This window comes from Vicugna pacos, chromosome 1 (genome assembly GCF_048564905.1).
Source record: "Vicugna pacos chromosome 1, VicPac4, whole genome shotgun sequence".
Taxonomy (NCBI): Eukaryota; Metazoa; Chordata; class Mammalia; order Artiodactyla; family Camelidae; genus Vicugna; species Vicugna pacos.
Window position 1 is genome coordinate 79,338,229 of NC_132987.1, and position 15,383 is coordinate 79,353,611.

At 37.3% G+C, this 15,383-nt stretch overlaps 1 protein-coding gene across 2 annotated transcripts in view; it reads right to left on the bottom strand.

Moving 5' to 3' along the window:
- The window catches only part of ALCAM (activated leukocyte cell adhesion molecule), a 184,823-nt gene that overhangs the window by 9,997 nt on the left and 159,443 nt on the right, over window positions 1-15,383 (bottom strand). Inside the window, exons 9-14 of one of the 2 annotated variants that reach the window (XM_006208026.4) lie at window positions 13,613-13,725; window positions 11,457-11,592; window positions 11,219-11,352; window positions 8,027-8,159; window positions 6,127-6,165; window positions 5,718-5,835 (exon numbers count right to left, since the gene is read on the bottom strand). In XM_006208026.4, coding sequence (XP_006208088.1) covers window positions 5,718-5,835; window positions 6,127-6,165; window positions 8,027-8,159; window positions 11,219-11,352; window positions 11,457-11,592; window positions 13,613-13,725 — 673 coding nt within the window. The remainder of the gene's footprint in view (window positions 1-5,717; window positions 5,836-6,126; window positions 6,166-8,026; window positions 8,160-11,218; window positions 11,353-11,456; window positions 11,593-13,612; window positions 13,726-15,383) is intronic. The other variant, XM_031672187.2, reaches the window with a different exon arrangement.

Sequence of the window (15,383 nt, forward strand, 5' to 3'; positions counted from 1 at the left end):
TCACATTTCAGTATATTAATGGACCACATCAACATGTACACCTTAAACTTACACAATGTTATATGTCAATTATATCTCAGCTAACAGATAATTTAATGGGGGAATGAGGGAGGTGGGAAAAGTGAAGGGAGCGTAGGAGTGGCAGGCATAAACAATATATCACAATCTTGGAACGTGGTGTCGTTGGAAAAGATGCATAAAATATTATAATGGAATTGCCAATTTGGAAAACAAAAAATAACACCCACATAAAATAATTCACACATGAAAGAGTTCATAAGATTTGAGGTTCTCCAAACACAGGCATATGTATGGGAAATTTGAAAACTCAGAGGCAACACGAGGAATTATTAACACTTCCTACTGGAGAGGGAATCTTCTGTGATTTCTCGTTTTTAGCATGCCTGGGATGCAGCCCAGAAGGGCATCAGGACTATGAGTATTCAAGACTGGGACCCTGGCCGTGTGGAATTGCCACTTTCAGCAAGCTAGCCGTTGATACCTGTGCAGGTAATTAGGGTCATACCCATGAGAATAGTTATTTTTCTTTCTTACTGGGTCATAGCTCTCAGCAGAGTAAGTTTGCCCCCCCGAGGCCAAGCTTAATAAAGAGCTGGAGGAGGAGAGGCGGGCTCTAAGCCCTGCATCTCAGAAGGACAGTTGTCACTAATTTCTGAGTCTGAAGCAGGAAACAAAGAAGAGTAAACAGCCGGACTTACCACAAGTTTCAGTTTGATACCTTGAGTGTTTCTAAGACTCTCCAAAGAAACTCCCCACTAAAATAGGGAGTCCTTATGTCCTCAGTAAAAAATAGAAAATGGCCTTTCATTTAGGCCAATAGTAAATGTGGGAACCACCATTATGCAAAGGATTAGAGGATCAAAATAAATGTAACAGTACTGAACACGCATGAAAGCAGGATGCCACCTGCATGTGCTCAGCATCGCGGTTCAAAGTGTCCCGTAAGGTGGGTGGTAACACAGCCTGGGCGAAGGCAGGTGCTGGAGGGACAGAACTTCCCTTCACCTTTGAAACAATAACTCAAACGAACACTTGAAATAAAAGAAAAAAGTGAAATGCACATGTACAGACAGCTAGAAGAGATAACAATTGGAAACATTATGTTTTGATGTTCAGTCCTTTTTCTGGGGATGTGTCAGTTCACATGTAGCAGGAGAGGGGAGGGCCATGGGTGGCTCTGCCCTTTGAGTGGCCAATGACCTTGTGATTTACTGAACGGGGGTGGGGGACTCCAGCATTTACACATTATCTTGTTTCCCCTATAGTCTACTCTGTTATTTATGGTTGGAGAGAATAATGGGGCATTTTCTTTTCCTCCTTCTTCTGGCTGCCTGTCAGGCTATGGGTAGGGAAAGAAAAGCAAGCCAGAACTTGGATTAGCCGGACGTCTAATAGAAGGGGAGAGGCCACATTAGCCCTGCACTTTAATGCACACTCTTCCATCCCTAGCACTATATTAAATGCCAGCAGGCAATCAAAGTCAGAGATGAAATTTTAATTCCAAAGAAGTCCTGGTGAGGCAGGAAAAAATATATACGAGATATGGAATAAGATACTCCATTTGTTACTTTGGGCAGGTTATTCTCACTGAGACTTAGATACATGAAACATGGTTAATTAAATTTACCTCATTACATTTTCAGGATTTCAGTAGAAGAACAAAACAAGGAAAAGATGCGTATGTAGTAATAAACAAAGAAAGTCACTAAAAATGTGCTATAAATGCCCTTCAGCACTATCTTTTCAATTTATTCAGCAAGGAGTCCATCTTCTTTCATGGGAATGTACACTTGATTTTAAAGTGAATATTGATTGGAAATGGAATTCGGTTAAAATCAACTTTTTTTTTGCAAGATCCTCTTCCATATATACTAATAGATACTAATGAGAAAGGTTTGAGAAAGGCTTAATATTACAGTGTTTCTTGAAGTTTGGGGGTCATAGGCAAGTCCCCTTTGCCAACTTAGGACTGTTTTTTCCTAAGACAGTGGTGTTAGAGTATAGCATTATAAAAAGCAGAACTGACAAAGGATATGTGATTTTTCAGCTTCCATATTGTCTATATATTACACAATAACTTCACAAAAATAGTCATGAGTCCACAGTTGCAAAAGAGAAATTTCTTAGTAAATTTCCAAGATTCACACACAATATGTATTTTGAGATTACAAATGTCTGGTTAATGCTTACTCCGGGTTTAGTGATAAGAAGTGTGTTGCTCAGGGGTCTCTTAAATGCAACCAACCTTAAAATTATGGTTTTAATACACTTCTGAATACGTCTGAGGCTACATCATGCTGCCTTACATTTTTCCTTTATCTTTGGCTCTTTTAATTTTTCATTTGTTCTTGTACTATGAGACATGCAGGAGAGGATTTAGAACTCAAACAGTTATGTTTAACTTCCTGCAGATATAAAAACAATGTTCAGAGAATGGGATGGAAAGAAATGGAATAAATAATTTAAAAAAGTCATTGAATTATCTCTAGTTCTTTAATGTCTCTCATCTATTAAACAACTAGACATGAATTGGGTTTACTCAATTAATGCCTTTTCCCAGAAAATCAGTTAATACCCTACATACAGGGGAAATGATCAGAGTCATCCATTCTCATTATCAAAAAAGTCTCAAATTAAAAAAAACTTCCAGTGAGAAGTTATACGAATCACAGCAGCAAAGGAATCATGAGTCCTTAGTCTGCAATGAATATCCCAGATCACAAGGTCAAGCACAACTGCTAAGCATTTCTTGCTGTGGTTCTCCATATTTAAAATAGATACAAAATGTATAGCTCATATGAATGGAATGGGGAGTGCATGGTAGTTGAAGCCACTGGGTATGTCAACAAACATACTCTTACATTCTGCTTAGGCACAAAAGGTTGTTTCTCTCATGTCTCTCTACAGAGTTTTTAAATTGCCAATGCAAAAGAACTTCCCCCTAAATGTTGCTTTAACTTCACTGCTTTGCTAGCTGTATCACTGAGGCATTTAAATACAATGTTTGACTCCTAATTTAATTGTCGCTGAAAGTGGTTTGCAATAATGGGTGACTCATGAAGATTGTTGATGGTATTATTTTTCAGGACAGTAAACACAGGGATATACTTCTTCAGGTATCTTGGGGAAAAGTCTGGACTGTACCTTTTTAAAAAATCTCATATTCATGTAACAGGGTGATAAATTAGCTAACGATAGAAAGGAAACCCTCATATTGATTTGTAAAGTTTAAGTTACTATCTAGAAGAAAAGAAAGAGTATTAGTGGACCTTAAAATGGCCTTATAATTCTTAACCTGAAAGCTCTCATCATGAATCTGCACTCACTCTGGACACAGGGATTAACAATAACTAATGCAGCAAAAATGCTGGCTTATCTCAGAGGGCACTAGAAGGAATAACTAGTCAGGAATGTAAAGCTCTTAGCAAATCTGAAGAATTCCCCAAATTCTTAATAAAGACACGGATGCTTTGGATGAGATTTGCAATTTATTCCTTTGATTACCAATAAGATAAACTCTAGCAAAGTTGGTGCCCTTTTCAATTAAATAACAGTTATTTAGACAAATGTTCAAGTCAGATGGTAAAATATGCACTTAATTTAATGAGGTACTTTAAAGGTAATGCATGAAATCTTAACCCTTAACCTAAAGACACTATGAAGTGAAGTGTCCAGCATTTATTTACCCATGATTTTAATTTTGGGTCATCATGTGGTATAAACCAATGAAGTAACCAAACACATACACACACACTTGTTTTTCTATTCACAGAAGGACAAATGGGGTATGATGAGATACTGGCAATCAGAACAGAATGATTAAGGGCATTGTTGGGGAGCTCCAAGACTGTAACATTCATTTGATCATAACGTAGAGAACTGCTGTTAATTTTTGGCTAAATTCCAGAATGCAGAGAAATGTCATTTTCATTCTTTTGAGAAATGAAATTACTTTGGAGTGCATCAGAAACCCTAAATAATGAAAACAGAAATACCCTAGAGCCCAAGCTGTTAGATTTATGAGCGCCTTACTGTGGATTATAAAGGAAGGATAAGATTTTGATAATTAGGAAACATACAGATAGAAGGAGAATTTCTCTAAGATAGATGCTGTCTCGGGACAATGGTCTGCATTTCCTTTCTTTTCCATTGTACAGGCAGTCTTCTCGACTTTCCACAGAAACCGTGGACACAGGCCAAAATGAAGTGTTTGTTGGTAAAATACTCACTGAGAAAAAGAACACAATTGTTGTCAAGTGATAGTGGGAACTGCTCAAGATCAAGGACTGAAGTGCCAAGATCTGACGTGAACGTGCCTCAGTGTGAGAGTGGACAGGTACCTCAACTACAACACACAGCAGCCTTATGTGACCGAAAAAGAGAAAAAGTAAGGCATAGTGAGAGAAAATAAGAACTAGTGATGAGGCACAAAGACTCTAAAACAGCACTGCCTTACATCAAATGCAGTACTGCCCCATGCCACTGTGTAACCTTAAGCAAGTCATTTAACCATCGTCTGCCATAGCTTTTCTCCAAGGTAAAATATGTACAGTACAGGCATCTACTTCAGAGATGAACTGTGAGAACAAAACAGAACCCAACACAGGGTCACATCACGTGACTTCAAAAATTCGGAGCTACTGCCTCCCTCGGATGGCAGCTCCATTTGAATATTACTTCATTGAAATTTCTAACTTTACAGGGTGAGATTGTGAACCTGATTGTGTCTGCTTTTTCTTTTGCTTTTAAGTTAACATACCTGAGTTGCTGAAAGGGGTTCAGACATCAAGAAAATATAAAGTCCAAAGTTGCCACTAGCTATACACATTCTCTTGCAAAATCAATTTCCTCATTTGTAAGATATGGAAGTTTGAAACCCATGTTTGAAGCCAGGGGTACACTGCAGAATCACCAGTGGAACTTAAAAAAGATGCAATGCTGAAACCCCATCTCTGTCCAATTGCATCTGAACCTAGGGTCAGAGCTGAGGCAATCAGGAGTACCAGGCATACGTGTATGTTAAGAATATTCATTAATTGTATTTTCATTACAAACCACTGTTAGATGATTGTAAGGTTGATACTAATCTGTATTATTTTAAGACTGATAATCTTTAAACACTGTCTAAATCACTTTTAAAGTAATCCTGATATTTTGTCTAATCATTTTTAAGAAATTCAAGGCAAAATAATGATGAATTTTTCTCTGAACTGGATTCTTCTACAGAACGAAGTGACCTAAATAGAACAGAGAAGCAGTGACAACAAGGTGGCTCTAACTCAGCAGCAGTGTCCCTGCTGGCCAGACCTGTCACTGCAGAGACACCAGGCCATCTCTGCAGGACGGAAGAGCCACTGTAACTTATTTCCACCATCCTAAGCCAAATGGTTGACTTTAAGGCACTACGGACTTTTAAAAAAATCTACCTAAGCATTGAAAAAAAAATCAAACAATTGAATTCAGATTATTGACTGAGAAAAATAAGGGGATACGTGTGAAATCACTCCAAGCCATGTCCCTAGTATTGACAATGTAGTCACGCTGAACTGAAGGCAAAATGTGGTGAGCCTGATTCGGGGGGCATGTCTCTCCTGTTATAGGAATTACATGCCCAGCTGAAATGAGCACCAGGAACACACTGTATCTTCTCCCAGTGAAAGTCAGTGAACAGTGAAGGTCTTTTTTCTACCACTTACTTTGATTTCTTAATGTACAGCCAGTAGACAACACCGGCAACGAGGGCGGCGAGGAGGAGACCGACAACGATTCCCACGATTAGCTTCGCCTGGTCATTCACCTTTTCTTTGTTCTCATCTACAACAAAGAAGAAAAGCCCGTGCAATTACAGACAACGCCAAGGATTTCTGAAAAGAAGTCAATCTTAATTATTACTTCTTATTAAAAATGACTAAGGCTCACTACTGAGAGTAACATGCAAACTTGTGCTTTTAAAGGATTAACGTTTTAGCACTGTTACTATCTTGTCTCAGTTGCTATTTTAATTTGAGTCAAAATTGCGGCAGCTAAGAAAATTACTTATACAATGACACTTCATAAATCTTGAGCTGATAGTCAAGGAAGAAGAGTCGGCAGTGTAGTACCTACCACTTATCTCGTCTGCCTCATCGTGTTCTGGAATACTTACTGAAATGAAAAATGTTAATATGAAATTAAAAACAAAATTTGTTGATATATGAAAGTCACCTTTACCATTATAGTATGATGTAATAATACTCAAAGATAAAATATCTATTCTACGGCTAAGGGTAGAAAAAAATTTACATTTAATAGAGCGTGAACTTCCCTACAAAGAAATTAATCTTGTTTTAAAGAAAGGAGAGTAGTTAAAACTGCAGATGTATTAACCTACCATAGAAAATTTCACAACTGACAAGCTATAGTGTTAATCTGAAATCCATATTAATTTTCCCACTATCTACCACCTCCTAATAGGACTTTTTTGAGAGAAGCAAGTTGCAACATATGAAATCTACAATGTAGTATTTCTCAACTTTTCTCCAATCTTCCTGCCTCAGTGGAGAATTCATCTTCATCCTCTAGTGTCAGGGACTTACCACTAGAGACACTGTCAAAGTGGGTGGGGTGGAGGTTAAAACTGGGGATGTTGCAGACAACATATATGATGCTTGTATAAGCCCCCCAAATGACTCTGATAGTTCCATGTTCTTGGCCACTTTAAGATTTGCCACTCTGATGGATTAGGATACAATATTAAACTAAATAAATATTCTTCTATGCAAAAAGGCTTGCATCAGAACTTTACCAGTGATGTTTGTTAAATGCCAATTCCTAACCCCTCTTCATACATACTATGTTAGAATTTCAGGAGGTGCTCGTTGAATTTGAAAATGACAGTATTAAATGCTGATCATGCCACCGCATGGTCTAGAGAACCACTATTCAACAAGCTAGAATATAAAGAGAGACGTGTTCAGGAAGAAAGGATAAGTTCTCTTTCTTGGGAGGACAAATCAATACTCGCTGAATTGAATTCAGAGAAGTCAATGCTCCTATTTTAGAGTTAAATTTGTTTGGTTTTTTCCTCCTGTCAATCCAACATGTTTTTATATTCTAGTCATATTGTGTTAAGGACTATTATCTTTAGACAATCATTTTTTCCTAGCTCCCACTAATTCCTAGCCAGTATATCTCTATACTGTGTCACATACAGGATTTCCACGAACTGAAGAATAGAAGTTTGGAGGGTCAGTTAGCATCCTGTCCGGCACTGAGTGTCAGTCTAGGCTAGCCCTGATTTATGGCTGGCATGGCAATAGGAAGTATTACAAAATTGAAGATGAGAGATAATTTCAAATTAAATGAAACTGTTTTCAGAAGAAACTCCTATTGGTATCCATACTTTGATTTTAGCACCGACAAATTTTTTTATTACTTTCTCTGAGATAATCTCATTTGTTTCATTTTTTAATCTATGATTCAAACATAATATTCAAAAGCATCAACTTTTGAAACTAGAATTAATAAATTCTAATATCAGTTTTGCTATCAATTTGCTGAATGACTTTAAGCATGTGGCATTCCTATACAAAATAAGAACAGGATAAATACTACAAAGAGTTCAAATGCAAAATAGTAGGTTAAAGGGAATTAAACATTTTTTCAAACTTAAAACTGTTACATAAATGTTTTAATATACTCTTTGAATTATCTATACTCTGAACATAAAACTTGGATTAAATAAGAACTCAGGTCTCATCCTCTGTTGATCTTGGGCAATATTCCTGTACAAGATAAAATCTCTGACTCATAACACATGAAATGATTTAACTGTCAAGACAAGGATTGCACAATGGACACCAGGAAAAAAAGAAAAGAACCTTATGATGATGATACCAAATGCAAAATAAATAAATAAAACTTACCATAATGCAGTACAGGAAGATGGAACTGAAGATTTTAAACTAATGAAGAATAACTTCAAATTTTCTTACTTTTTTTTTAATGCCAGAAATGAAATACTCACTAGCAGAGACATTCAAGGAGTTTACTGTTCTCTCCAGCTGGTTTTCTGCTGTGCAAGTTAATGTAACATTCTCCTCAGGGGAAATGATAATTTTACTATAATACCTGCCATTGATATAAGGAGATTCCTCTGTCTGAAAACAGAAAAGGAAAATAGATTTAGAAATGGAAATGAACTGAAAACATGGGAAAGAGTAATAGTGAGTGAAATAGGGTAGATGCGGCGTTCTGTCATGCGAGCTGGCATTCAAGGGTACACGTGAGGTTATAGGTAAGGTCAGCTGAGGTTTATAACTACAACAGGGAGGAAAAAGAATAATGAAGCCATAATTGGATTTCTGTTTATGCTTCTATTGTTAATTCTAATAATTAAATTAATTAAACTCTTTCAAATAGATGCTCAGGTTAGTTAATATTTTGGCATGTAGTACCTGTCTCAAAATAATTAATTAGTGACTAACTTGTCACCAGTTTTCTCCTAATAAACTTATGAATTCAATTCTACTTGTCAACTGTGTCATTGTTCTTCACCGCAGGGGTGAATTCCTTTATCTGAAACCGTGATATCTAAGTGCACAGGCAGGCCTGATTTTTCCATGGGAAAAATCGGACTATTTTTTCCGTAATTTTCTTGAGTTAAATACAGAGGATGGGTTCTTTTTGAGTGACTGGTAAGTTCATTCGGCTTTTGTGAACTATTAATGAGGACAATCACTGCCATTTAATTCCTGCAAACCCAAGAGACAATTCACTGTAATCTCTCCGCCAGGACTCGACTCCTCAGCCCACCTCCACTAACGCAAGCACGCACTTTCATTCCTTTTTCAGTCATATTGCACGCACCACATCCTGTATTGTCCTCTGCTTTCTCCTCAACTGCGTTGTACAGGCCTTGAGGACAGGAGAGAGCATCCCGCTTAGGGATACCCGGGGCAGGGGCGGGGCAGAAGTATCAGTAGTTGTGAAATAATAGATTCACCATGTGATTGAGGAGGCAACAAATAAAAGATTATAGATGGATCAGCACAAACCTAGGACAAGAAAAATAACATATCACCTAGTGGGCCAGAATCAATCCTTCTCCTTGACAATGAAGAATGGCATTATTATTTTTATCCAGAGTAAGTTCACCTGCCATTTTTCCACTTTCCACTAGTATTTTTCATATGACTTTCTCACGAGTTTTTGTTTTTGTTACTTTTATCCCTACAAAATATATGCTCATTTCTAGGATGGCCTTTTAAATCTTTGAATCTTTTCATTGATTGATTATTTATTTTTCTATTTTCTCCGTTTTCATTACCAATACGAAAAGGTTCTCTTTTGCTGTAATTATTACTTCTTTGAACTAGATAGCAAAAAGAATAGAGGAGAAGAGAAACAGTCATGTTTGATGCTAAAAAATAGATCTGTACATTGTTAGCAATTCAGGTGGTTCAGGTCTTTATTCTAACTCAAGAAAACTGCATTTCCTTGGTGTTAAGGGGCCTTCTCACCCTGCTCATGCATGTTCTGTGGCTTGTGTGTCCCCATCACACATGACCAAATCAGGAGGCATTTGCTTCAGGTGTGTCCACTCCTTTGGGGACCTTCCATCCCTGGAGTTATGCAAATACATCTCCCCACCCATAGGTGAAAGAGCCAAAATTCACCTTGCTCTGCAAAGCTGCACTGTATAAGCTGGACCAGTGGCCCAACTTCCCTGGACAGAGAAAGAGTGGGCATTTTAACTTGAAATTGCAACTCTGGTTTAGGCATGACTTCTCAGATATCAACTGGGTCCAAAGCTGGGAAGAAGGCAGCACAGAAGATTCAAATAACCAAATGGCACCTCTAGGTGTTCCTGAAGAGTTTTTAAGTGGCTCCACTGAGAATAAGGTCATGAAGACTGTTGTAGGGAAAATGGAATTAATAAGTATGTCAGTACCCTGAGCTGATTGGCAATTTTTTTCCTTTTTCTTTTTATTGAAGTATAGTCAGTTACAATATGTCAGTCTCTGGTGTACTGCATGATGTCCCAGTCATGCACATACATACATATATTCATTTTCATACTCTTTTTCATTAAAGGTTATTACAAGATATTGAATATAGTTTCCTGTGCTATAGAGAAGAAATTTGTTATTTTAAATCTAGTTTTATATAGCCACTAGGCTAATATTTGCAAATCTCAAACTCCCCAATTTTTCCCTTCCCACCCCTTTACCCCCAGTAACCATAAGATTGTTTACTATGTCTGCGAGTCTGTTTCTGTTTTGTAGATGAGTTCATTAGTGTCTTTTTTTGTTTTTTTCAGTTCTACATATGAGTGATATCATATGGCATTTTTCTTTCTCTTTCTGGCTTACTTCTCTTAGAATGATGATCTCTAGTTCCATCCATGTTGCTGCAAATGGTATTATTTTATTTTTTTAAATTGCTGAGTAGTATTCCGTTGTATATATATACCACAACTTTTTTATTGACCAGCAATTTAATGGGATTACAGCTCTGAACAGTTAGTTATAGGCCAGATTCTCATTTTTTTCTTTTTCTTTTTCTTTTTCTTTTTTTTTTTTTGTCAAAAAGAAAATTACTGGTAGTGTTCATGAGTTCTTAGCCCTTTACTACCACTAAAATGTTGTGACAGAGGTACAAATATTACTGTTTGGTTCATGCATACTTTGTTCAGCAGGAACCATCCTAGACACTGCATATTTGGCTAGCCTTACTCTGGCCTGGGCCCTGGCACACACCAGTCAGACCATATGTTCACAGTGACTATGTTCTTCCCCACACCCCAGAGCCCAGTTTCAGGATTAAATGTCCCTTAATGTGTATAAGTGAGCAAAGTATAAGTGAGGCCACTTATGTTCAGATGTGGAAGTTCATGAGGTAGGAAAGTGTACACCATAATGTTTTCATCACTCTAGTTTCAGTAATTAATGACCATGGAACAACACCTAATTTATATTCTTTAAAAAACAGACATTGACCACAACATAAGGATTCTTCCGTTTGCCATGGCCCTAGTATTTTAAGTCTCTCTTTGAGCCATGGTCTTCCTTTGGGAAAATTAGGAAGTTAGTAAGAGCTTCTTCTGAGAATGTACTGTAGATCTCATGTTGATAACAAGCTAGCCTACAGTTTAGGTAAGTAAATAAAACCGCACGTTGGACTAAGCACAGCACGTAACAAAAAGACAAATACTTGCTTGGTTTATGACGCTTCCGCTGCCAGTAATTGTCCATTGTATAGCTGGTTTCGGAAAACCTTCCACGTGACAGATTATTGTTTTAGACAGTCCACTGGGATCAGTTTTCTTTGTCATTTTGATTTGAGGTTTTCCTACAATGTCATTACAATTAAAAGAAGATGTGGAACCCAGATCATGAAAGCAGATTTTAAATTCTCAAAGAAAAATTTGAATTGGTGCTCACGTATTTTATTACCTTCTACAATCAGAGTCAATGACTCTCTTTTCTTTAGTCCTTCAACCTCCTGCAGAGCAGTTTCACAGACATAGTTTCCAGCATCCTGATAATGGAGACTAGAAAATGATGGGCTGGATCGAAGCTTGATGTTATCCTGATTAAATAAAAAGTTAATTACTTCACATGGCACAATTATAACTCTCACTGTATTTATTATATAATAATTAAGTCTGAAATTATTCTTTTGGGTCTAATGAAAATGAAAGCTTCTTTTACTTAACTTCAGATGCTTTCAAAAATAGATTTCTTTTTTACTTTGTACTTTGAGAGTTAGACATAACAGAGTTTTATTTCTGATTCTTCCATTTAATGAATTTATAACTTGGAACAAATTTGTAAACTTCTGAGATTTTTATTCCTTTATTTGTAAAATAATATAACGTGTTTACATTAAGTAAAGTTCTCTGTTGACAGCACCTACTCCTTGTAGTAAATGTAGATGAACTTGGATTGACAGACATTGGAGACTTGTGCTACATAATCAATGATGGGTATAAATACCTGAAAGTCACTTTATATGAGACAGTTATCAAGACAGGGGCTCCATTACAGAGCCATGGCAATTAGGATAAAAATGCTTTTTAAAGAAACCTTTAACAACAGGTTATTATCCTAATTTCTATGAAAAAAATGAAATGCAACATTTAATTATGAAAATCATTTGATAAACAAAAAATAATGCTGTTTTACCAGGAATTGAAATGCTCCTAAGAAGATAACTAAACACAATTCTGAGATTATGTGCTCTTTGTCCACTATGATTTCTTCTCCATTTCCATCAACTAACCAAAGGCTGGGCAATACTGATCAGCACTACTGACATTAGATATTCAATTAACAACAGTGACTTCAGCTGATGTGCAAATTGGTTTAGCCAAGTAAACTGTTTCTCTAGTTTTATAATAAACACACTCTGAGTGTTCTTATGCCTAGAATTTGTCTAGCCTTCTGACCACTAACTACTATAAATATATCATGTTAAATATGCACCCCATGGAGTGACACTTTAATTATGACTGAATAAGAAGTTGTGATGAGGCTGTGGTTAAAAGAACATGAAGTAAGAAACTGAGGCTTAAGAGTAAATTAACAAGTAACAGAGGACCCAGCATTAAAAGAGATCAAAAAGCAATACAAGATCATTTATACTTTCATCAAGAAGAAACTCTAGCAATGAATTTCTCCACAATCATTTATGAAGATAATTCTTGTCAACCCCCATTTCAGGCAGTTTGTATATGTTTTGTCAAGACATCACTGGTTAAGTGTTTCTGTTACATGCCGTGTTCCCGTAATAAATGGACTGGGTGTTTAGATATGCTCGCCAAGAGTCTGAGTGAAGGGAAACATAGTTACAGCCAGGCCCTTTGGTGATAATCTTGTCTCAGATCACCCATTACCAAGCCATACTTTCTCACTCTAAAAAGACAGCAATGGGTTCCCAGGTAATGCCCTACATTTCAGATGATTACAAGACCATACGCACTCACCCAGGAAATACAGACTAAGCGCCTACTATGTTCCGGGTGTTCTACTATGCCCCAGGGGTGAAAAGAGATCCCTACCTTCGAGGAGCTACTATTTCAGTGGAACCCACATTCAGACACTTAAGATCAGTTTCAGTAAAAAGGCAGAAAGTTATGTGACTAGAACACAGCATATTTCTGCTCGGTGAGGCCCGAGCTCAAGTTTCCACTCTGTCACTTATGAGCTTTCTGATTTCTCTTCCTCAGCTTCTTTTGAATAATAAATTGTCCCATGTAAACACACTAACATTGTGTTTACAACACTGTAGGTCAAAACACATTGAAAATTGTTAACCCCTAAAGTATATAACTATATATCCATACAAGACAATATTACTTAGTAGCTACACATAATTAAATTAATGCCCCAAATGAAGTTTCAGAGCATCAATTATGAATGCCATACCGATACTGCATACCTCTAAGATTCTGCCGTGATATGATTTGTATTACTATACATGGAGTATGAGTATGGGTGTATAAACATACTACACATGAATATACATATTTGGATATAGTACATGATGCAAAAGAAGCTAAAAAGGAATCAGTCCAAACAGTGGAGTATTATCAGGGACTATTACTCACTTTCATCCATACCACAGTCGCGTTCCTACTAGCAGATATTGTGCATGACACAGGCAGGGCATCTCCGATCTGCTTGGTCACTTCCCCACTTGGGTTTAAGGACAAATCCAAATCTGTGAAGCAGAAGATCTGCTTGAAATGCAAACTCCAGAAAGTAAGACAGGCAAAATATTTTGGAGGAAAAATAAAGATGAAAGAAAAAAAATCCTTCCAACTGCACTTGAAATTCAGAAGTGATTTATGTGACTGAAATAACTCAACTGTAGCATAATCAGTCTAGTTTTTCAAGCCAGCTTTGAGACCACTTTGGACAAGTGAACGGTCAGTCTAATTGATTATACATTTATTTGCAGTTACCATGATTGATGTTTGGACTGCATGTAAATATTCACCTGGGGTCTATTACTTTAAGAAAAAAATTCTTAAATCACTTCTGGAAGAAAATAAAGAAAGATGATGACTAGGTAAATATTATAAAAAGAGTTGATAAGGCATACTACAGGAAAATCAAGTCTATTTAGACAGCAGGTGATAAACTGGAAAACCATGAAGTAGTCTCTGTGTTTCTTCAGAGAGAACTGACTATAGCAGCTAGATATTTTTCAAAAATGCTATCCCATTTCTCATGCAGTTGAAATTTTAAGTCAGATTTATTGTTAAGTACACTGTCAGCAGATAATCACTTAAAAAAAACAGAATATAAACATATCTAAGGAGGTATAATCTTTCAGATGGAAAGTAATTTCTATAAAAATCTTACTGTCATAGTATGATCTATATGAGGAGAGTTCAGTTTAATAGAACAAACACCTATTGTACAACTATGTCCCAAGCACTGACAGGAGATGAATAACGAGCCTACAATTTATAATCTGAGGTAGCGGTAACACGCACTTAACTATGTGACAATACTACGCAGCAGCATGAAATCAGCACCTCGCAGCGAATGTGCTATAGATCAGGAACTCAGTAAATGTCTGCTGAAAAGCTAGAGGAAGGGCTACAGACAAGAGGTATGAACAAGGGCTTATGGGAGTGCAGGCTGGGTTTCAGGGCAGCAATGAAGGCTCTGTAAGGGAGGCACCATTTGTCTGTGGCTCCTAAGGGTTAAGAAGGGCTTGGATAAGAGGAGATGTCAGGAGAACTTCTCCACGTAAGCAAAGGCAAAGAGATGAGAGCGCGTGGCAGATTTCACAAAGGTGAGCAATCTGGTGTGAATGGTTAGAGCACAAGGAAGATAAACCGATACAAGTAATAAAGGCCAGACTATACAGGCTGGCGGTTGCCTTACTAAGAGTTGGGACTTTATCCTATGGCAGTGGGGATTTGCTGTCGCACCCTGTGCTTCCCCTTGGTTTTATGTTACAATGGCAGTTTGTTGATTGTCTGCAACATTATTTTTAATGTTCTTTCTCTCTGCTAGGCTGTCAGCATCATGAGGGTAGGGACTATGACTTGAGTTGTCACTGTGTCTCCACAGTGCCTGCCACATTGTAGGCCCTCAAAAACTACTGTTGGATGGATGAAGGGAAGAAGCGGGTTTCTCATTAATATTAAAATATGCATCATTACATAGAAACGTGGCGTTTCCTCAAAAGATTTGATTGAATTATATTTAGGTGAAAATTCTATTTAAGGCCAGTGAAAGCTTTTATTGGTTGGAGAGTTAACTTGCCAGTGAGAAAGAATCTACATGAGGGTAAACTGGCAGAGGACTGGCAGACCCCGGTCAGCAGCTCTGAGTCTGCGGGCTGAACGTGTGGTGAGAGGA